A 19203-nucleotide genomic window follows, 5' to 3' on the forward strand; every position below is an offset into this window, starting at 1 on the left:
GTGAACTCACTTGGAGGACCAAAGGCGAAGAATCCAGCGTGAGTTTTGAGAGTGAGAAGTAGTGAAGTGTAAGAGTGAGAGAACAGAGAGAGGGGAAGGAACCGGAAGATGAAACCTTTCAAGGCAACCCGAGAACTCCCGGTCTCGCTTTTTTACATCATTTTCAACGCAAAAGACTGCAAACCGTGGGTTTAGCGTAAGGAAGCTTTTCGCTGCAAGGGAACGCTCAAAGAAAATCTTCACTTTCTCCCGCGGCGAGTCGGTGTTCGTTCGACCCCGGAGATGTCATCCACTCCCCCCACGCCAACTATTAGTTCGAGCACTGTTCAGTACCGGATCGATATCGTTTAACAGCGATACGAGTGCGGCTCGCAACGATTGACCTTGCGAAATGTTCTCTTGCGAGAGCTTCCGGAGTTTCACCTCGCGGTTGATCCGCTTCCTCACCCGCTTTAGCGATTGAACTCACCACCATGTCGATCGCATCTCAGTTCGTTACCCGAGGCAAGAAGGTACGTCTCCCGAGCTTCGCTCCCTCCGTCCTAACTGATCCCCCTCCTCCTTCGTTCAACCATGTGGTCTTTCCTCCTCTCAGATTGTCGCGATTGGACGCAACTACGCCGCTCACATCAAAGAATTGAACAATGCTACACCGACTGAACCTTTCTTCTTCCTGAAACCGACGAGCTCGTACGCGTTGAGCAAGGATGGAGCGGTAGAGATTCCGAGAGGAGTCGTCGTGCATCATGAAGGTAAGCCCTGAATCCTTCTTGAAGCCTTTGTAGTCGAGCTGATGTGCTGTCGGTGCCTACAGTCGAGCTTGGAGTAGTCATCGGTCAAGGAGGAAGGGATATCACCGCTGAGAAAGCGATGAATCACATCGCAGGGTACTGTTTGGCAATTGACTACACCGGGAGGAATATGCAAGATGCTGCGAAAGCGAAAGGGCTACCCTGGAGTGCCGCAAAAGTGAGTCCGAATCGTCGAAGAAGCGATTGAGCGAGTTTTCATTCTTTTGATCCGTACTTCGCAGGGTTTCGACACTTCTTGTCCTGTAGGCGAGTTCATCCCGAAAGAGAAAGTTCAAGATCCTCACAAGCTCAATCTCTGGTACAAGGCGAGTTAACTTAGCTCGTTCTCTGACTGTTCGCCAGTGCTGAAACGTTCAAATCCTTTCTTCGCAGATCAACGATGTTACGAAACAATCCGACTCTACTGGACTCATGCTTTACCGGATTCCTCAGCTTATCGAACACGTCTCCGGTATCATGACTCTCGAAGAAGGCGATGTTATCTTGACTGGTTCGTTGAAACTGCTCTGCTTTTCCTTCCTCTCGCTGATCAAGCTTTCGTGCGCTCTTTGATGTATGTTACAGGTACACCTCAAGGCGTTGGACCGATCAAGGCTGATGACAAGATCACAGCTGGTCTCGAGACTGAATCTGGCGAATCGTTGAGCGTGATTCAACATCTAGTTAAGAATCGTGAAGGTGGATACCTGTTCAAACAGAAGTAGACCCTGCTCTTCCTCGCAAACGCAATGAATAGAAAGTCATGCAGTGGTTGCGTCGCAAGGACACTGAGAAGGGCGCGCTCGGAGAGACTTGAATGAGTTCCAATACAAACGACGAGAATGTCAAACAAGCAGGACTGAAGAAACATGCTACAAACAATATTGGTCGCAAACAAGGGTGGACTGGGTATCAAATCATGAAGGGAAGGGAAGGGCAGAGGAAAATAGACAGGTAGGAAAAGGAAAAAACCGATTGAGCACCTCACGCTGTCTTCTCTTCGCTTGAATCGGGAACCTCGGTCGTGCTGGAAGATTCGACGTGCTCAGTAGCTTGTTCAGATTCAGGCTGGGACTCGGCTCCTCCGGTCGAACGGTTTTCTTCCTCGTAGACTTGCGATGGAGCCTGACGTTGCTCGTCAACCGGGAGATTGCCGACTGACGATGCGCTTGACGATCGACTTCGGGTTCTTCGGTGGGCGAGGATAATCTATGCACGGGTATCGGAGATCAGCGGATGCAACGGGACGAGGGACAGCGCGAGACGAAAAGGCGAAACTCACGTCATCAGCGGGGACTCGAATCTTTCTACCTTCGACCTCTGCCTCGACGAAACCATCGTCCGTCACATGAGCGTTCGGATGCATCGAAGGTCCCATCGGTTCTTGTTCGTCCGTTGCGAGATCTGCACTGTTTTCTTCGCTCGGTTCGAACGCAGCGTCGATCGCTGGAAGAGGTGGTTGCTCGTCGGAAACAGGGCTGCCAGGTGCTGAAGATCCAATCGAGAGTCGTCCGAACATCGAAGAACCGTCGTCGACAGTCGAATCCGATGTCTGCGTTCTGCCGAATGAAGGACGTGTGAAATCGAAGACGGAAGAAGAGGAAACATCGTCGTCTTCCTTCGGTGTTGATGGGAGAGAGATAGTTGGTCGAGATGATTCGCCAAAGTCGAAATCGTCAAAGGCGTCCATTGGCGGGAGGTTGATCGAAGGACCCGTTCCGAAAGCATCTTGATCGTCTCCTTCTGCTGTTTCGAAATCACCCCAATCTTCATCCGTCGGTGCTGATGCGGACGGACCAGCGGTTGGGGCAAAGTCGTTCCCGAACGAGTTGTCGAATGTGACTGCGGCCGAGGATGAAGACGAAGAAACGGTCGGAGTGAAAGGATCGCTTGTCAAGCCGTTCTCGGTCGATTGGCTTCCCTCGAATGGCGCCCACTCCTTTCACGAGGATATAGCTTTCAGTCTGAGATTCACGAATGGAAGATCAAGAACAGCGAGAGAGCACTCACGTCGTCGCTATCGGAACCTCCAGCAGAACGGAAAGCTGTCGCGCCAGCTTCGTCGAATCGATCATCGAATCCAAACGACTGCTGAGGTCGATCACCTGCTTCGAGTGCGAAGTCGACATCTCCGGGGTCGAATCGACTTCCGCCGAGCCAATTCGCGTCGTCTTCCTCATCTTCGTCCGAACTTCCAAACTTGTCCGTTCGATCGCTCGAGATGGCGTTTTTGAGGTAGAGCGAAAACTGTTCAGAAGACGCAGACTGTCAGCTCCCGATGCTCCGTATCGCTTATCTCAAGGGAATTTGTGTTCACTTGATCAGTCAAACTCGAGTCATTCGATTCGGTTCCGCTTTTCGTAGTGCTTCCGTCTCCAGCTTCCGTCGCTCTCATTGTCCTCGAGCTGTTCATCGGGAACTCGTCGTCGTCGTCGAACCCGCTCGAATGAGTCTGTTCCATCGTTGGAAATTGAAGGGGAACGGATCCGGACAAGGGAGTCGAATCTCGTTCCCTCAGTTCTCGAAGAGTCGTGTTGACGAACTGATTCCATTCGGGTTGAGGTATTGATGATTCGACGACGGCATAGATTTCGTCCGGGAAGCGTTCGAAGAACTTGACGGTCTCGTCGGCAATGAGCGACAAGTGACCCATGTACCCTAATCGCATGTTCGCACGTTTCGCGCTGTTTATTAGGGCAATAGCATCAGCTCGAGCTGACTTCGGAGTCGAAAGGGAGGCATAGACTCACGCTGCCTCGTCATTCCGTCGTTGGCCGTCGAGTAATCTCTCGCAAAGACGTCCCTCGAGGAACAGAGAAATTGCGAGTTGTCGGTCTGCTTGTCGGTCGATTCGACCGTGAAAGATCTGTTGGATGATGTCGAAGACGACGTTGTGCAAGAAGTTGTTCCAGGGATAATCGAAGAAAAGGTCCTGTCGCAGCTTAAACTTTCAGCGAACGGTACTCGTTCACGATAGCAGAACAACTCACGAGCATAGTTTTGATCACTCCGTGATCGATGAATCGCATCTTGAGAAGAGGGCCGGGAGCGAGGGGAGTATGAGGAAGTTGACGAGATTGAGTGGAATAAATGCTCGGAGTCGGGGGAAGATCGCTTTCGAATGTGCCATTCGAGACAGTGCTTTTCCTCCTCCTTTCCGTCTCGGTCGCTTCTGAATCTGATCTCTCTTCGTCCTCCTCCGACCGATGAACTCCTTCTTCTCCCAAACCCTCCCCTGCCTCTTCTGCTCTCGCGTTGAGCTCTTCCTCCGCCGCTCCACCAGATTCCGCGTCGGAATTTCGATTCGCCAACTCGATAATCTCCTTCAATGCTTGTGCCTCACTCTTCGTAAGTACTCCTCCAGATTCCTCGTCGAGAGATTCCCTTCCGGAAGGTGTCGAGATTCCCGAAGTCGAGGGCATCGAATAACCTCCGGGGCTTGTCGAGTACGGAGATTTCGTAGCGGTGAGACCGGGACTCGGCGGAAGGTGGGCAGAGTGGTCTGCAGCGTCGTCGTCCTCCGAGTGCAAAGGTCCTGCGAGCGCTCGAGCTAAATCTTCGACAGCTCTCCAACCCGAAGCGAGGTACCCATCCGAGTCGTACAGTGGCGTAGATCGATCGGATCGGTTCAGGAGAGACATGTTTGAGCAGTGAAGGAGTTCAGCGTAGAGTTCGCATATCCGGAATCGTTCGAGCGTAAGAGGTGAGAGCGGACCAGCCGCCGTCTTGACGGGAGCAGTCTATAACACTCGTAGAAGTCGGTCAACTACGCGAAGCTTTCAAAGCGAGGGAGAAAGAGAAAGACTACTTTGCTCCGAGGTTTCCTGATGAGCGCCTGCAATCCTCCTATCCGCTCAGCGATGACAGTGAGCATAGCCCCGAGATCGACAACCGACGGACCCCTATCCTCTACCGGATCGTCGCTGTCGTCGCCCCCTGGTAACGGTAATTGCCGAGCTCCATCCGCTTCAAGCATCTCCCTCTCCAACGCTTCCGCCTCTTTCCGTCTCGCCCACGCGAGCATCTGCTGTTCGACAAAGTCCGAATTGTTCTTCCGAATGAGGTCGACGAGAACTGCGACCGAAGTGACGAGAGAGGATGTCCGAAGTTCTTGTTGTCGCTCGTATTCCGTTTCGTCGGAGGTTGCTGAATCGTTTTCTCCATCCTCCTCCTCCTCATCATCTTGCTCTCGCTCTTTCACTCCTGCCAACATCCAATCCAGCAGTGTCTTGACGGTCTTCTCGTCTGCAAGCTGTCTCGCGAGGGTCGTATCTCTCCATTCGAAAGCAGCTTCGTCTTGCATCTGTGTTGGTCCTAAGAATCCGGCGGGACCTCCTGGTTGAGGTTTCGATACTGCCGAGCATAATTCGATGATCCCTCGAAGGAGCTCCTCCGCTGCGACGTGACCGGGTCTACCGAGAGCCGAGAAGGGATCGAGCATTCGAATAGATTGAGTAACGGTCGAAGGTATCAGAGGTGATGGAGGGCGGGAGACTCGGATCAGGACAAGGAGTAGGTCATTGATGGGGGAGCAGAAGGGGAGAAGGGCGAGAAGACGAGGAAGCAGATGAGGGATTTTGAGAATTTGAGCGACAACCTGAAACGACAGCACCGAATCATTAGCCTCGACTATCCCAAGAAGCTCGGGCTCAACGATCGACGTACCTGTGTGCCGTTCGGGCCATCGAGCAAAACACTATTGATCCTAGCCCAGAATCCGACTTGACTCGCTCGAACCGCTAATTGCTGCTCCGTACTTCCCAAGACGCTCTCCCTGCACGATAGAAGCTTGTGAGAAGATCCTCTGAGGTAGTTGTAGGTATGGACTCACCAAAAGGGTAAGATAAAGTCTTCAGGCGAGGGACAGAGATGAGGTTGCGACGATGCGGATTCCGGTTGAAAGAGGACGTCGGTCAAATTCGGAGGACTCCCTGCTAGGATCTCGGTCGCGAGTCGCGGGAAGCTAGTCGAAACGAAGCGCTCAGCATCACGAACGATAGTGAGGAGAGACGAGAACAGAACTTACTTCTCCCGTTTCGCTTCCTCGTCGTCTGACTCTGTTGCAGCTCCAGCCTCGTCTCCACCTGTTGTTTCTCGAGGTTCCAGCTCAACTTCTTTCCGTCTCGGTGTACCTCCCATTCCCACTCGTTCCCTCTGTGCTTCCGCTTTGACGACGTCGTCTGGAACTTTTCCATCTTCCAAATCATCCGGCAGCACTCCCGATTCGAGTAAGCTCCCTCTCCTGTCCATTTCGAGACTGTCTCCTTTACTCGACACTTTCAACTCCATTCCTCTCCCTAGTCCCCACACAACCCATCCTCCCAACCGCAGAATGGATTCTCTCCTCGACAAGAAGTCGATCAATTTCGCATTTGAACCGCTCTTGATCTCGTTGAGCAAGTCCGATTCGACCAAGAGTGAATCGAGTGCGGTGTAGAACGGTGTAGGGTCTAGTTCGGCAGAGGAGGACGATGAACCGGAAGGGAGGGAAGGTTCGGCGGGGGGGACGTCGGGAGGAAGAGTCGAGAGAATGTGGTTGATACCATCGGTAGGCGGTGGAGCGAATGCCGACTTGAACTTCCAGAAACTCATCGGCGGACCTCAGGCCGAGCTAAAGGAAGGGGGGAAAGATGGAGACGAGATGAAGGGTGAGGTCGGCGTATCTGTCCAGCTGCCGGGTGATTGCTCGTCTGTGGTACTTCGTGGTTGTCGTGTTGGCTTTCAGTAGGAGGATGAGCGTCTCGGCTCGCGTGCAAGCTGGTGTTTGAAATTAATGAGGAAGACGTTTCGCAAACAAACATTTTCGTAGAGCAAGGACTCGAAGACTGGAAGGATACGAAGAGTAACGAATTGCATGCTGGGAGTTGGAGACAAGGGAAGCAAAACCGAAGGGGGAAAAGGAACAAAAAAGGAATATTTGAGAGAAATACGAATTCAGGCCTCGTTTGAGCCCTGGCAACAACGACTGGGGTTTGGGTTGCGCGATAGAGAAAGACAGAATGAGGAATAATGATGCATGCGTGGTAGTAAGAGGAAAGAGACGGGGATTGGGAGTAGGAGGATGACATAGAATGAACAGATTTCGAAAGATTTGCGCGAAAGGGTGCTTAGCGACTCGACTGAACGATAGTGACGGTTCCACCTTGATAGCCTTCGTCTTCATCTTCATCGTAATGACCTGGTAAGTAAACTGAGTGGGATCTCGGGCCCGAAGGTTCTTTCTGAGCTCTCGTGGTCGGCTGAGAGTGAGATCGAGACATAACGGACGATCCATTCGCTTCGTGGTTGAGCTCGTCGTCGTCGAGGTCGGGGGGCACGTCGGCATTCTGAGAGTGTGACGAATGCGTCCTGTCTTCTTCTTCTCCGTAAAAGTCGAGCACGTCGTTCTCTTCCTCCTCTTCCTCGTCCTCCGGTGCGATGTCGTCAGGGACGACGCGACTCGTCTGAGGGACGTAGTCGTCGAGCTTTTCCGACGTGTTCGAAGGATTTCGCTCTGGAGTCGAAACAGGATCTAGGATCGCAGAGCCGGCGAGAGGTGTGGGAGAAGCGTCTTCGAGGCCTTCTTCACTGAGATGGGGATGGGTGTTGACTGGAGAGGTAGAGTCGGGCGGAGCGGAATCAGGAGAGATGCGTGAATGCTGATTTCGTCCGGTCGGAGCGCAAGTATGATCGGCGAGTCTAGACGAGACATCAGAGAGTCAGATACTACAAGTTCTCTGAGACACGATGAGCAATGGGCTTACTCGACGAGGTCGACTGAGGCATCGCAGTCGGAACATTTCACCTTTGGCATCGCTCCTCCATCATCTACTCCTCCTCCCTCGTAGTCCGCATCCCACGTAGGTCGCACCGGTAATCCTCCTTCCTCCTCGGGCCCTGGTCCATGCGCGGTCGGATCCTGCTCGTCGTTTTCGTATTCTTTCAACTCCTCGTTCGTTCGTTCAAGACGTTTCTCATCCCCTTCCTCCTCGACACCGTTTCCATCGTCTGTCGGAGCTGCAGTGACGATTGTTCGTGGTTCGCTTTCTCCTCCTCCTCCTCCTGAAGTAATCGAAGGTCGGCCAGAGTTGGACATCGCTCCCAAGTCTGCGACATCTTCCGGAGGCGCTTCGACGACGAGTGACGACAAGGAGGCAATCGATCCTGAGCGGGAAGGTTGACGGAGATGATCGAGAGGACCTTTGACCGGAATAGATGGAGGAGTTGGAGGTCCGTCGTCGAAAGATGAAGCGACTGAAGCCGCAGAGGTAGGGGTCTTGATGGAGTTGAGAGAGAGACTACCGGTGGACTCGAGAGTGTCGGTAGGGATGAGAGAAGGTGTTGAATCCAACTCGGAAGGGTGTCGTTCTCCTTCGCTTGCGACACTGCCGGTTTCGACGTGCATCGAGGAGACAGACATCGCTCCCGGGGTACGAGGTCCAGGCGCAAGGAGATTAGAGAGTTGCTGATTATCGAGAAGTGGGTTCGTCGAACCGTTCGAGGTTGAGGGAGTGTCGTTTAGTAGAGTTTCGCCAGTCGAGCCAGTTCCGGAGGGTGTTGACGGTCTGCTATCTTGCCCTTCTCGAGATCCTACGCTTCCTGACTTCTCTCGTCCTTGACCTGATCCTACGCTACCATTCTCACTCGTACTCCTCGAACCGTTGGCGACGTTTCCAGCAGAGACGCTTCTCGTCGATTTTGAGACGGCGTTTAGTGGGACCGGGGCTCTCCCCGCACCTAGGCTTGCGACTCGTTTCTCATTGTTTCTGTCCTTGAACCCTGAAGGCCTAGCTGGGGCAAGTCCGAAACTGCCTCCCGAGGGGAGAAGAGGGTTTTGCTCCGCGTTGACCTGGAAGCGCGAGATCTTGTCACTGATCTTTGTCGTAGCTCCGGTTCGTACTGCCGTAGGTGAGGGAGGTCCAGAGTTCGAGCCGGAAGAAGGAGAGCTAGTCGAGGGATGAGTTGGAGAATCAAGGTTCAACTTCTTGATCCTGTCCTTCAAGCTGCCGGTGTTCGGGATCGGCTGTCTGTTGGTCGACCTACGTATACCGAGTCCCGTCAGTCACGAGTCGCGAGCCTCAGAGGGTGAGTGATTCTTACATTGATGCGGGGTAGAGGCCAGGGCGCGAGGGGAGAAACGGGCTTGTTGAAGGTGACACTAGCTGAGTGGTGGGGTTGAAGCGGTTGTGATGAATCGTGAGCGGTTGTGAGATCAGAGGAGGCAAGAGGCAAGCGGTCACAACTTGCTCGCGAACTTCTCTGAGACTTCCGCGCGCGGCGATTTTCTCTCTTCACTTTTGGACTCTCTCATGGACAGCAACAGAAGGAGATCCGGGAGAAATAGGTATGCGAATACGAGATAACGAGAAAATAACGAAAAATTCCATAAAATGAAGACCGTGCGAAGTAGAAGTGAGTTCAGATGCTGCCAGTCCTCCGTCCTACATGACCAGTCCAGCAACAAGGAGACCAGCGAGGGCAGTCCCGAGGCCGAGCCGAAGGGAGTTCGCGCCATTGTCTGCTGAGGCAGTCTGAGAGGGCGAACCTGAGGACGAAGGGCTTGAGGTCGAAGAAGCAGAGTTCGACGTGGTGGAAGAGGGAGAGGAGGACGAGGTAGTCGACATCGAAGGCGCGGTAGTGGTAGATTGGCCTTGGGTTTGCGAAAGGGTAAAGGTTCCGGCGGAGGGAGAAGCGAGTAACGAAGAAATTTCAGGATCCTCGATTCCTTGAATGTTGACCGGCTTGCCACATTCTCGACTCGCTGAGGTCGCAAGTTGTAGGACAACATTTCCACTCTCTGACGGGAGCCCTGCGGCGGGTACGACACAGCTGCCGCAAGTCTCGAGGGAACTGATAAACTCGCCGTCACATACGCATGCGAGGGTCTCAGACTCGGGCGTCGACTCGGCCATCGAGGAGCATTTCTGTAAGGAAACACAGAAGGTGCGGGAGAGCCAGTCAACATTCCGTCTCGTCTCGACGATGGAAAGCAATGGACCGGAGCTCACCATGACGATCTCCTCCATCGCCTGGCATTGATCCATACATTGTTGTGGGAAGTCTAGGAAGAGTCCATCCGTGTCCTCCGAACTCAAGGTATCTTGTGCGAGTACGCGGGATGCGAGAACTGTGCATGAGAGTGGTCAGCGTCTCTCGAATCTCCACGAAAGGGACACGGTGCCCTAAGGCGAAAGATCGTTTCTACGTACCAAAAGTTGCGAGGATAACGGGACGAAAGAGCATGGTCGAAACGAGTGACTGAAGGTGAGTTTGAGAGAGAAGTGAATGGTAGGAGGAAGAAAGGGATTCGAAAGTTCCTGCACCATCTGGAGTTCTCCGCGTGGAGTTTCCCTCTCCCCCTGCGCGCGCTTTTTGCATTCACGCGCCATGCTGTACGTTTGAAGGTCAGTGCGCATACATGAGGTCCTCTTCTGCGATCAGCTCGAGCAACGAAGGGGAGAACAAACTTTGACATTCAGTCTCTGCGGAGGTCAACGGTTCCAGGGTTGCTTCCGAGCTCAGCTTTTTCACAGCTTCTTCTCTCTTCTTTCTTGTGTTCAGAACTTATTCTAGTATCTCTCGTTCTGAGCTAGCCTCCAGGTCATAGAAAAACATCGACTTGTGAGTCGAGTGGAAATAACCAAGAAAATCGAATGGCACCATCACGGCTTTCCTCTCCCCTCAACTCTCACACGCTTTCTGGAACCCTTCGTACACTCCACAGTTGCTCGCCGAGGCCTTACTTTCGCACCTGTCTCACCTACACGAAGGTTCAATTCTTCCCTCCCCCACGTACCGAATAGCATTCTCTTCAGCCCTCCTCCCGCCCAGCACTTACAACAAACCTTGCGACAGACATGTCGACCTACCCGGACATACAATCAAGAGACGGAGGGATCCCAGGCGTCGCTTACGGAGTCGGAACTTCGCTATTCCGTCAAGAGTGCGTGGAGGAGGTCAAGACGGCAATCAGAGCTGGCTTCATGTGAGGAAGACAACACCGCTGAGGCAAAAGGTTCAAGAACTAATCGCCTTGCACGGTTTCGCAACCTCCTCCAACATCTCAGACACCTCGATCTTGCAGAGATATACGAAACGACGGCTTCAGTGGGAACTGCGATTCGAGAAAGCGGTATCGATCCGAAAGAGCTGTACAGTGCGTTTTTCGTCGCTCTTCATGTGTGTGCAGCGATCTGATTCGCTTCCACTTAGTCACGACGAAAGTCGGAGAAGGTATGAAAGACGTCAACAAGGCTCTGAACGAAGAACTTTCGAAACTCGGTCTTGAATCTGTCGACATGTTCCTCCTCCATTTCCCTCATGTCTTGCCTGAACCGGGCTACCCTCCGATGGATGAACTATGGCGTCAAATGATCGAATGCAAGAAGAGCGGGAAAGCGAAGGCAATTGGCGTTTCGAACTGGAGGATTCAAGATTTACAGAAAATCATCGATTCTAACCCTGAGGAGCTGCCGGCTATCAACCAGATCGAATATCATCCATTCCTCTACGAAGAGTCAGAGCCGGTAGTACAGTTCTGTAAGCGGAGGCAGTGTTGTCGTCTCTTTACGACCCTTTATTCGGGACAAAGCTGACGAGGTTTCGACGTCACAGGCCGCAAGCACAAGATCGCTTTGGCCGCCTACTCTCCTCTCGCACCAATTACGAGAATCAGTGGCGGAAGCTTCGATCAAGCTCTCGAAGAAGTCGCTCAATCTGTTTCGAAACGATTCGGTGAAAAGGTCTCCGGGTCAAGCGTCCTCCTGAAGCTCGCTAGTCAACGCGGCTTTGTTGTAGTGACGACCTCGAATAAAGAGTGGAGGATGAAGGAGCAGATCGGAGCGGGTGCTCTACCAGAGCTTACCGAGGGGGAACAAGAAAAATTGGTCCAAGCAGCGAAACCGGCGCCGCAGCGGGCGTTTCCCGAACATATGGCTCAACCGGATGTAGAGTATTAGATGTATAGCTTATATTGTGATAGAATGGATCCAGAGCGCGTTCGGCCCTTCACGAAACGAGGGAGCAAGCGAAAGAGAGTTTGAGAAAACCGAAACCAACCTGCGCACAGACTGGCTCTTTTGGAGTCGGCACATTTTCGCGGGCCGTCACACACCGCTCCGTTCGATAGAGTCCCAATACCGATCGCACCGGCGTCACAGCGTCACCGAGTCGGAAGAACCACGGGCCGCGGGATCGAAGTTGTGAGCTTTCTTGTCCTTACTCACTCCGCACTCGTCTGCCTGTTCGTCGTCTCATATCTCCGAAGTACACCGTTACTCCGCCGTATGCTCGGTATCCGCGCTTACACTCTCTCCAGACAGACCTTCCCCGCTTCATCCTTATCAACTGTCCACTCTCATCTTCGAACGATGTCGACACGCAGCACTTACCCGACGATCAGTCTCCGTGATGGTACCAACATGCCGGGAACTGCATTCGGGATCGGGACGGCATGGTTCGGATCAGAGTGCGTCGAGGTGCTCAAGACGGCTCTCAAGGAGGGTTACACGAGCTACGATTTGGCCGAGGCTTACAAGAATTCCGGATCATTCGGAAAGGCGCTCAAAGAAACCAGTACCGACCCAAAATCCCTGTTTAGTGAGTCGACTTTTTTTCTTGAGCGAGTCATTCGCAAGCTTCTCCATTTGACCCTGGCTTTCTCCTTTCACTACACATGTCATGCGATATTTACTGACCTATAACGACGTTCCTTGCGCAGTCACGACCAAGCTGGGAGCGAATGGAATGAAAGATCCCAAGAAAGGCATTGACGCAGAATTGCAGGCTATCGGCGCGGATTACTGCAACCTACTCTTGCTTCACTGGCCGACGGACTTTGGGAAAGACGGTTTCCCGTCGATGGAGGAAGCGTGGGAGGGAATGATCGAAGTAAAGGCAAGCGGAAAAGCGAAATCGATTGGAGTGTCGAACTTCCGGGTTAAAGATCTCCAGAAACTCGTCAATATGAAGAAAGAGCTTCCGGCGGTGAATCAGATTGAGTTCCACCCTTTCGTGTACGAAGAGAGTGAGGAACTGGTACAATTCTGTGAGTAAAAAGCATACCTCTTCTCCCCGAGAAGCTTTGATCGCTGACGATCTCGCACAGGCGACAAACACGATATCCGAATCGCTGCCTACGGACCAACCTGCCCGATCACCAAATTCTCTGGAGGACCTTTCGATAAAGCTCTTTCCGATGTAACCGACGCTGTCTCGTCTCGACAAGGAAGCAAGGTCGAGCCCTCGCAAGTTCTACTCAAGCTCGCAAGTCAACGAGGAGCGTTGGTTGTTACTACATCAGGCAAGGACTGGAGGATGAGGGAACAACTTGCCTCGGGCGGAATCCCTTCCTTAACCGCAGAAGAAATCGAAACTCTCACAAAGGCAGCGACACCGACACGACGACATTTCATGAAGCACATGAGCGATAAGGATACCGAGTACTAGCTATCCAACCATTCTGTAGTGATCACGAGCATCATTCAATAGTTTCTCCTCCTCGCTAACCCATTCGTGCAAAACATCTCGAGTAACAGCTTCAGCTTTGAGAGCGTCTCGTTTCTTGATCTGAACGTCGAATGTTGCAGAGACGGGCTACGAGGCAAGCTATCAGCGTCTAATCGGCGAGAGAGATTGCGAGCGTGAACCCACTCGATGGTCCGAGACGTCTGCTTCGTACCTCCCGAAAGCGACACACTTGACGCTCTCTCGTCGCATCGACTTCCACAGGATACGATCGCACCAAGATGGGGTTCTCTGCTTTGCCGAAGTGTCGTAGTTCGAGCTGTTGTGATCGTACTTGTAAGTCGGAGGGAAGCAAATCGGAGCTTCTTCGAGTTTGCGCAACCGAAACGAAGGGTTCGTTCGACGGAGTTGTTCAAGCTCGTCGTGAGCGAAGAGGTCTTGAATCGCTGTGGGTGATTTCGCAAGAGTCGAGAGGACTTGACTGCGAGGTAAATCGATTCGAAAGTTGAGATCTCCCGAGAAGAAGAGGATCTCGCAATCCGAGATCTGAGTGCCGTCTCCTCCTTTGTAAGCCTTCTTTGTACCGGGAGTTGGACGAGTGAATTTGGGTCCACTATCGAAAATTTCGATGAGATCTCGCTCGCGACGAGCGGGAGCGGTTGTTCCAGCGGCGAGATGAGAGTTGATCAAGCAGATTGAGGTATCGTCGATGACGAGTCGAAGGAGTACCGAACCCTATCGAGAGCAGTACGAGGTGACTGTGAGCTCCAGAGACAGGGAGAAAGCAAGCTGAGGACCGCGCTCACCTTGTTACCGTACTCTTGAGAGAAGCCAGTCTTGATCCCGTCCGATTCGAGGTCTTTGATCTTTCGAGCGATGTTCTTGCGAGCGAAGAGTACGGTGTAGAGCTACCCAAGGAGGAAAGGTCAGTGGGGTACAACCCGAAAGAGCGCAAAGTGTCCTCTCACCCCGACGAGTTTTTCCTCCTTGACCAACTCGTATTCGGGACCGAGTCGTTGCGTGACTGCTTCGGCGAGGAGAGCACGCCAGTGTTTGTATCGAAGAGTCACGTCGTGGTGTCTCGTGGCGAAGAAGAAGGTACGAGCAGCGAGGGTGAGATCCGAAAGATCAACGAGCTGCACAACGAGCCTCTCGTCAGTCGCAACTTTCTCGAAGGAAGGAGTAAGGACGATTCGCACCTCCTGAAAATTGAACGAGATCAAGTCTGGGTTGTCGAGAGTTTGAATGAAAGTGTGAAGGAGAGTCTGGTTCACGGGAGAAGCAGCTTGGAAGTCGCCAGGGCTGACACCGTCGATGTTCCAAGTGAAGATACCGATTTGCAAGTTCGAGAATGTGCAGTATTCGTCGACTTTGTCTTGCATTTGAAGGGCGATCCAATCTTTGCGCAAGAGACCATCCTACGCGAGAAGCAAGAACGTCGTTAGCGGCGATACAAAGCGAGAAACGAGGAAGATGTCAACTCACGTAGAAACGAACGAATCCGTCGCCGCCGGTAGAGACTACTCTGAGTTGAGAGGCCTGCGACGAAGAAGAGAGTCAGCTCAGCCCTGGTCGTGAGAACTCGATAATCAAGACGCACAGTCCAAAGAGACCTAGAATCGAGCGTCAGATTTACGAGTGGGCCATCGTGCGCCTGCCAGCGTTTGATGACTCTCCAAGCATCCATTTGTCCAACGTCGAGCACGTCGATCATTCCACTAGTAATCGGCTCAAGACGAATCAGCGAAACGATTCTTAATCGCGTCGATGGAATGACCTTACTCGGAGCGACCCAACCAGAGGAATCGCGAAGGACCGCACATCGCCGTGACTCCGCAGAGGGATACCTTGCGGATACCGAGCTGTTGACCTCCTCTCGGTTTCCAAATCGAGACGTGACCCGAGCTGTCAAATTGTAAAACGAGAATGTATCAGCTCAACGACAACGAGCACAACTCGGAGAAAAAGAACATACTCGTGACCTATGAACACTGTTTGACGACAAGAAGGGACAATGCAGGCTGACGTAACGTGACCTGGTTGACCTTGCCCGTTTTCTTCCCATTCGTGTTCTCCAATCAATCTCGCTTCGTGACCTGTAACGTCGTAAACCTCGAGTACCGATCGAGTGACCTTCTTGCCGGAGCTCGACTTGGCGTGGTATCGATAAGCGAGGTAGAGATCCGAATCGATGACTTCGATCCAATCCGGTCGATGAGGGACTTGCAAGATCTTGCTGTAACTTCGTAAAGAGCACATTTTCCCTTCGCTCGGAGAAGGTAGCCAGACGACGAGTCGACCGGAGAAATCGAGCGTGTACATGCGAGTGTCGACTTGTTTGATCATGAGGACTGGAGAGTGAGGGTGAGCGTCGTGGCGATGAGCGACGATACGGAGGGTTTCGTTCGGATTTCGATAGATCGATTCTGCGTCGAACTCGAAGAGGTTTCCGCTATCGCAACCGACCCAGAGATATCTATCATGGAAAAAACGAATCAATTCTAGCGAGAGGGAAGAAAGGCAGAGATAGAGTAATGGAATAGCTCACCGACCACTTTCGGACCAAGCCATCGAGGTAACATAGTTTGTACCGATTCCGTGGAGACCGACTTCGCCCCATGCTGTCTTGTCTTCGCTCGAACTCCAAATTTCGACTCTTACTCCCCAGGCTCGAGCGAGTAGATCTCCCGAGACTGCCGTGATTTCGACTCCTTGCCACCTATCGCATATGCGGCTACACCTTCAGCTTTCTTCCAAGGAGGGCAAGGGGGAGTAAAGAGACTCACGCAGGGAAACGAACTTTTCTTCGACTATTCGGTAAAATCGGTCTCATTCTGTTTGCCTCGCTCGCATCCGGGAACGTATGAATTTCCTCGGCTTTACTCTCTTCCATCGCTTTCCTCGTCACGGCGAGATTCCTCTGCAACTTGTCGATTTCGCGGAAAGGTGACCAATTCGAGTGAGACGAACCGTGCAAGTGGAATGGTTCGTCCTTTCGAGGTGGATAGTCGATCGCGGAAGCGGTGGAGGAGATCGATGAGGTTGGAGACGCAGGCGGGGAGGTATCGGCGTGGTGCCAAGGGAAGAGGGAAGAGAACGAGGAACGGCGCCGAGGAGGAGGGCTTTGAAGGGGTGGTGCATTGGCTTGAGAAGTTATCGGCAATGAGCTACGTCGTCTCATCGTGACTTGTGAGGAAGGAACTGAAGGAAGAGTCGCAGCGAAGAGAAGAGAGATCCGAGTGAACGGGGACCGAGCACGAGAGAGGGTCACCGCGGAACGATCCGGAGTCCGCACAGACGTTCTTGGTGCTGATAGTTTTCAAGGCAGTCCTGGACGATAGTGAGAGCGAGAGAGAGGATGCAAGAAGGAGAGGACTCGCCTCGAACGAGAAACAAAGGTTGCAAATAAGAAAAAAACGACGACGACCTTTTCCCTCTCTTCGTCGTCCTCCTTCAGCTCCGGTCCTGTTACCACTAAAATCTTACGAGCTAGGATCGAAAGTCTTAAACGCCGCTTTGAAGCGCTGACAATCCTTCTTCTCCTCTTCATCCGATTTCGCACACTGTTTCCAATCGGCTCGATCTGGCGTATGTAACAATAACGCGACCGTTTCCCTATATCACTCAACCCCTTCCTCACTCGTCAGCTACACATCTCGGGAGAAGGGGAACTGGAGGAAAATGGAGAGAGAAGAACGAACCGTCCGAATTGGAATCCAAACCTCTCATCCTTCTTGATCCAATGTACCAACTTCTTGCCGTTCGGTAGATCAACCTTGAAGTAATCAGTTCCTTGACCATCGGTTTCGGCGTCACGGTAGAATGAGGAAGGGTCGGTGAGTTCAGAGAGTTCGAATCCGTATTTTTGGGCTTGGACTTGGAAGGTTGATTCGGCTTCGGAGGAGAGGGACGAAGGGATAGGACAGATCTACACGAGTGAATGAGTGAGCGAACGAGTGAGTGTGAGGACGAGGTAGTGAAGGGGGGAGACGAAAGGCGAATGTTAGCTCATCGTCGTGCGATCGCAGAGAAGAAAGGAGACGAAGTGGAGACTGACTTGAATATGAGCATGACCACCTTTCCTACTCGTCCTCGCCATCTCAAACACAACCATATCTGCCCCGAACTTCTCGAAACACTTTTTGAGCGCTTGTTTGTACAGTTCGATTTCTTCCAAGACTTGAGCGCTCACTTCCGAGGGGATCGAACGGAGAGTTGGGTAGTGGGCGATCTTTGTCAGGAGAACTTGATCAGATTCTGAAAAAGCCAGAACGGAAAAGGAGGGAAGGGAAGGGAAGAAGCTCACGGGAATCAAGAGAACGTGACCTCCTCCCGGTACGGGGGATTGATCAGTCGAACAAACTTGTCCTTTCGGTAACGTCAAGTAGGTTTCGGATCCGATCGAAGCGATCAAGTGTTTCGTCACTTTCGGATTCGAGAGACAGAACCAACATTCGTCCGCTGAACACGAGGACAGCTTCGATCAGCTCTCAGGCTAGGGGGAAAGAGAGAGAGGAGACTGACGACTGATAGGTTTGATCGCTTCTCGAGGTCCATTCCTGTTTTCCCTCTGAGCAGCTCGTTCAGCATCTCTCGTTTCCTTCTCCGGACATTCTTGAATCCAATGTCCCTTCTGATCGCAAATTCGACACGTGTAATGATCACTGAGTAGCTGAAGCTGATCAGACTCGTACACTTGAGGCTTGAGGCTGAACGAGTTGAGAAACTCACGGTGGAGGACCTCCTTTCCCTTTCTTGTTCCCTCCTTCTCCTCCTCCGTTTCGACCGTTCTGCCCCGAGAAGATATAGTTCGGTACTCCCATCTCGTTCAAATCTTCTGCGTTGCCTCCTGCAGGTCGTTTCACTCCTCGAGGTCCGTTCGAGGTTTGGGTCGATTGAACGAGATCCGAGAGTCGAGCGGGATGAAATGGAGATTTCGTTGAGGAGGGAGGAGCGGTAGTCGGTTGATTCGGAGTGATCGAGAATGCGTAGAACCACTATTCGATGGACCAAGGGTGAATGAGTTAACTCTGCCGAGAGAATGAAGGGAAGAGGAATTGGGAGTGAACTCACACGTTCTTTCTCCTTGTTTCCCATTTCTCCCAAAGTCAACGCCCTACAATAGCTCTTTGCCTCTCCGACTTTACTCCCATCCTCAATGGGCCATTCAAACGGTTCTCGTTCCCAAAATTTCGCTACCGAACTCATGAAATGATATTTACTCCTCACCATTTTCGCCGCCTCGTCGACCTTTGGCGAGAATACCTCCTCGAGTGATCGGGTAGAGGGAGGAGTGAGAGGTTTCGAGGAGATTAGAGTGAGGGAAGAAGGAACGAGGTGGGAGAGGAAAATGTCGGCGGGTTTAGCGGGGATTGGAGGGACGGAAGAGGACGGTCCGGAGGAGGAAGCAGTGGGTTGGAAGGATGAGAGGAGAGAGGTGATGTCGGAGGTTGTGAGGGAGTCTGAGTCGCCGGAGAGAGTTGCGATTCTCAATCCTGATGCCAAACTCAGTAATCCCGCTTTCGCTAGCAATCTCTCCTCATACGGGTGTCAGCTCTGGAGTAGTCTCACGAAGGGGTAAGAGATGACTCACGCAAGAGTGATAGGTTTGTGGTGATTTCCTCTTGTTTGTCGAATTTGTCCTGAACCTTCTGTGGTAGTTTCCCCTTCCCCCATGCTGCATACACTTGAACAGGTACCGTGATTTCCCCCGAGAGGAGCTTATCGAGGTCTTGATCGTCTTGTTGGATGTTTGAGAAGAGGTCCTGAGCGAGTACGACGTCGAACGAATGCTTCGATTGGAGCGTCGCGAGTTTCGTGAAGTATGAAGATAATGACTGGATAGGCCCTGTAACGAGCACTTTTTGATTCGACATGGTCGGAGTCGTGGAGAGTAGAGGAACAAGCAGTGATTACAAACTCGCTCTCTCCTCGTCTCTTCTCACTCCTTCCTCTCTGAACTTTCCGG

General features: G+C 52.4%; 7 protein-coding genes across 7 annotated transcripts; 3 read left to right on the forward strand and 4 right to left on the reverse strand.

Moving 5' to 3' along the window:
• Positions 1-473: 473 nt before the first annotated feature.
• On the forward strand, positions 474-1516 carry FMP41 (Fmp41p; the record flags this gene model as incomplete). The annotated part of the gene is made up of 6 exons (XM_076630582.1): positions 474-512; positions 596-752; positions 815-969; positions 1034-1117; positions 1185-1302; positions 1377-1516. 6 exons carry the CDS (start codon positions 474-476, stop codon positions 1514-1516), a joined length of 693 nt encoding a protein of 230 aa, XP_076489319.1.
• Positions 1517-1775: 259 nt separating this feature from the next.
• On the reverse strand, positions 1776-6383 carry JCM6883_002791 (uncharacterized protein; the record flags this gene model as incomplete). Its single annotated transcript, XM_076630583.1, has 10 exons — positions 1776-2000; positions 2074-2730; positions 2802-3038; positions 3109-3475; positions 3542-3723; positions 3782-4531; positions 4600-5388; positions 5457-5565; positions 5623-5754; positions 5818-6383. 10 exons carry the CDS (start codon positions 6381-6383, stop codon positions 1776-1778), a joined length of 4014 nt encoding a protein of 1337 aa, XP_076489320.1.
• Positions 6384-6898: 515 nt separating this feature from the next.
• Positions 6899-10013, reverse strand: JCM6883_002792 (uncharacterized protein; the record flags this gene model as incomplete). The annotated part of the gene is made up of 5 exons (XM_076630584.1): positions 6899-7469; positions 7535-8809; positions 9216-9694; positions 9779-9897; positions 9980-10013. 5 exons carry the CDS (start codon positions 10011-10013, stop codon positions 6899-6901), a joined length of 2478 nt encoding a protein of 825 aa, XP_076489321.1.
• A 614-nt stretch (positions 10014-10627) lies between these two features.
• Positions 10628-11728, forward strand: JCM6883_002793 (aldo/keto reductase; the record flags this gene model as incomplete). Its single annotated transcript, XM_076630585.1, has 4 exons — positions 10628-10755; positions 10838-10926; positions 10983-11309; positions 11385-11728. The coding sequence occupies 4 exons, from the start codon at positions 10628-10630 to the stop codon at positions 11726-11728; spliced, it is 888 nt and encodes a 295-aa protein (XP_076489322.1).
• A 411-nt stretch (positions 11729-12139) lies between these two features.
• Positions 12140-13217, forward strand: JCM6883_002794 (uncharacterized protein; the record flags this gene model as incomplete). Its single annotated transcript, XM_076630586.1, has 3 exons — positions 12140-12368; positions 12490-12816; positions 12877-13217. 3 exons carry the CDS (start codon positions 12140-12142, stop codon positions 13215-13217), a joined length of 897 nt encoding a protein of 298 aa, XP_076489323.1.
• Positions 13218-13379: 162 nt separating this feature from the next.
• JCM6883_002795 (uncharacterized protein) lies at positions 13380-16416 on the reverse strand (the record flags this gene model as incomplete). The annotated part of the gene is made up of 10 exons (XM_076630587.1): positions 13380-13970; positions 14042-14143; positions 14204-14371; positions 14435-14653; positions 14721-14774; positions 14836-14953; positions 15018-15140; positions 15211-15711; positions 15784-15954; positions 16022-16416. 10 exons carry the CDS (start codon positions 16414-16416, stop codon positions 13380-13382), a joined length of 2442 nt encoding a protein of 813 aa, XP_076489324.1.
• A 301-nt stretch (positions 16417-16717) lies between these two features.
• Positions 16718-19111, reverse strand: DRN1 (Drn1p; the record flags this gene model as incomplete). The annotated part of the gene is made up of 8 exons (XM_076630588.1): positions 16718-16850; positions 16937-17163; positions 17293-17466; positions 17542-17696; positions 17760-17899; positions 17967-18232; positions 18309-18760; positions 18829-19111. 8 exons carry the CDS (start codon positions 19109-19111, stop codon positions 16718-16720), a joined length of 1830 nt encoding a protein of 609 aa, XP_076489325.1.
• Between the last annotated feature and the right edge of the window lie 92 nt (positions 19112-19203).

Source organism: Sporobolomyces salmoneus (genome assembly GCF_050403485.1).
Source record: "Sporobolomyces salmoneus JCM6883 DNA, S_salmoneus_JCM6883_v1_ctg11, whole genome shotgun sequence".
NCBI lineage: Eukaryota > Fungi > Basidiomycota > Microbotryomycetes > Sporidiobolales > Sporidiobolaceae > Sporobolomyces > Sporobolomyces salmoneus.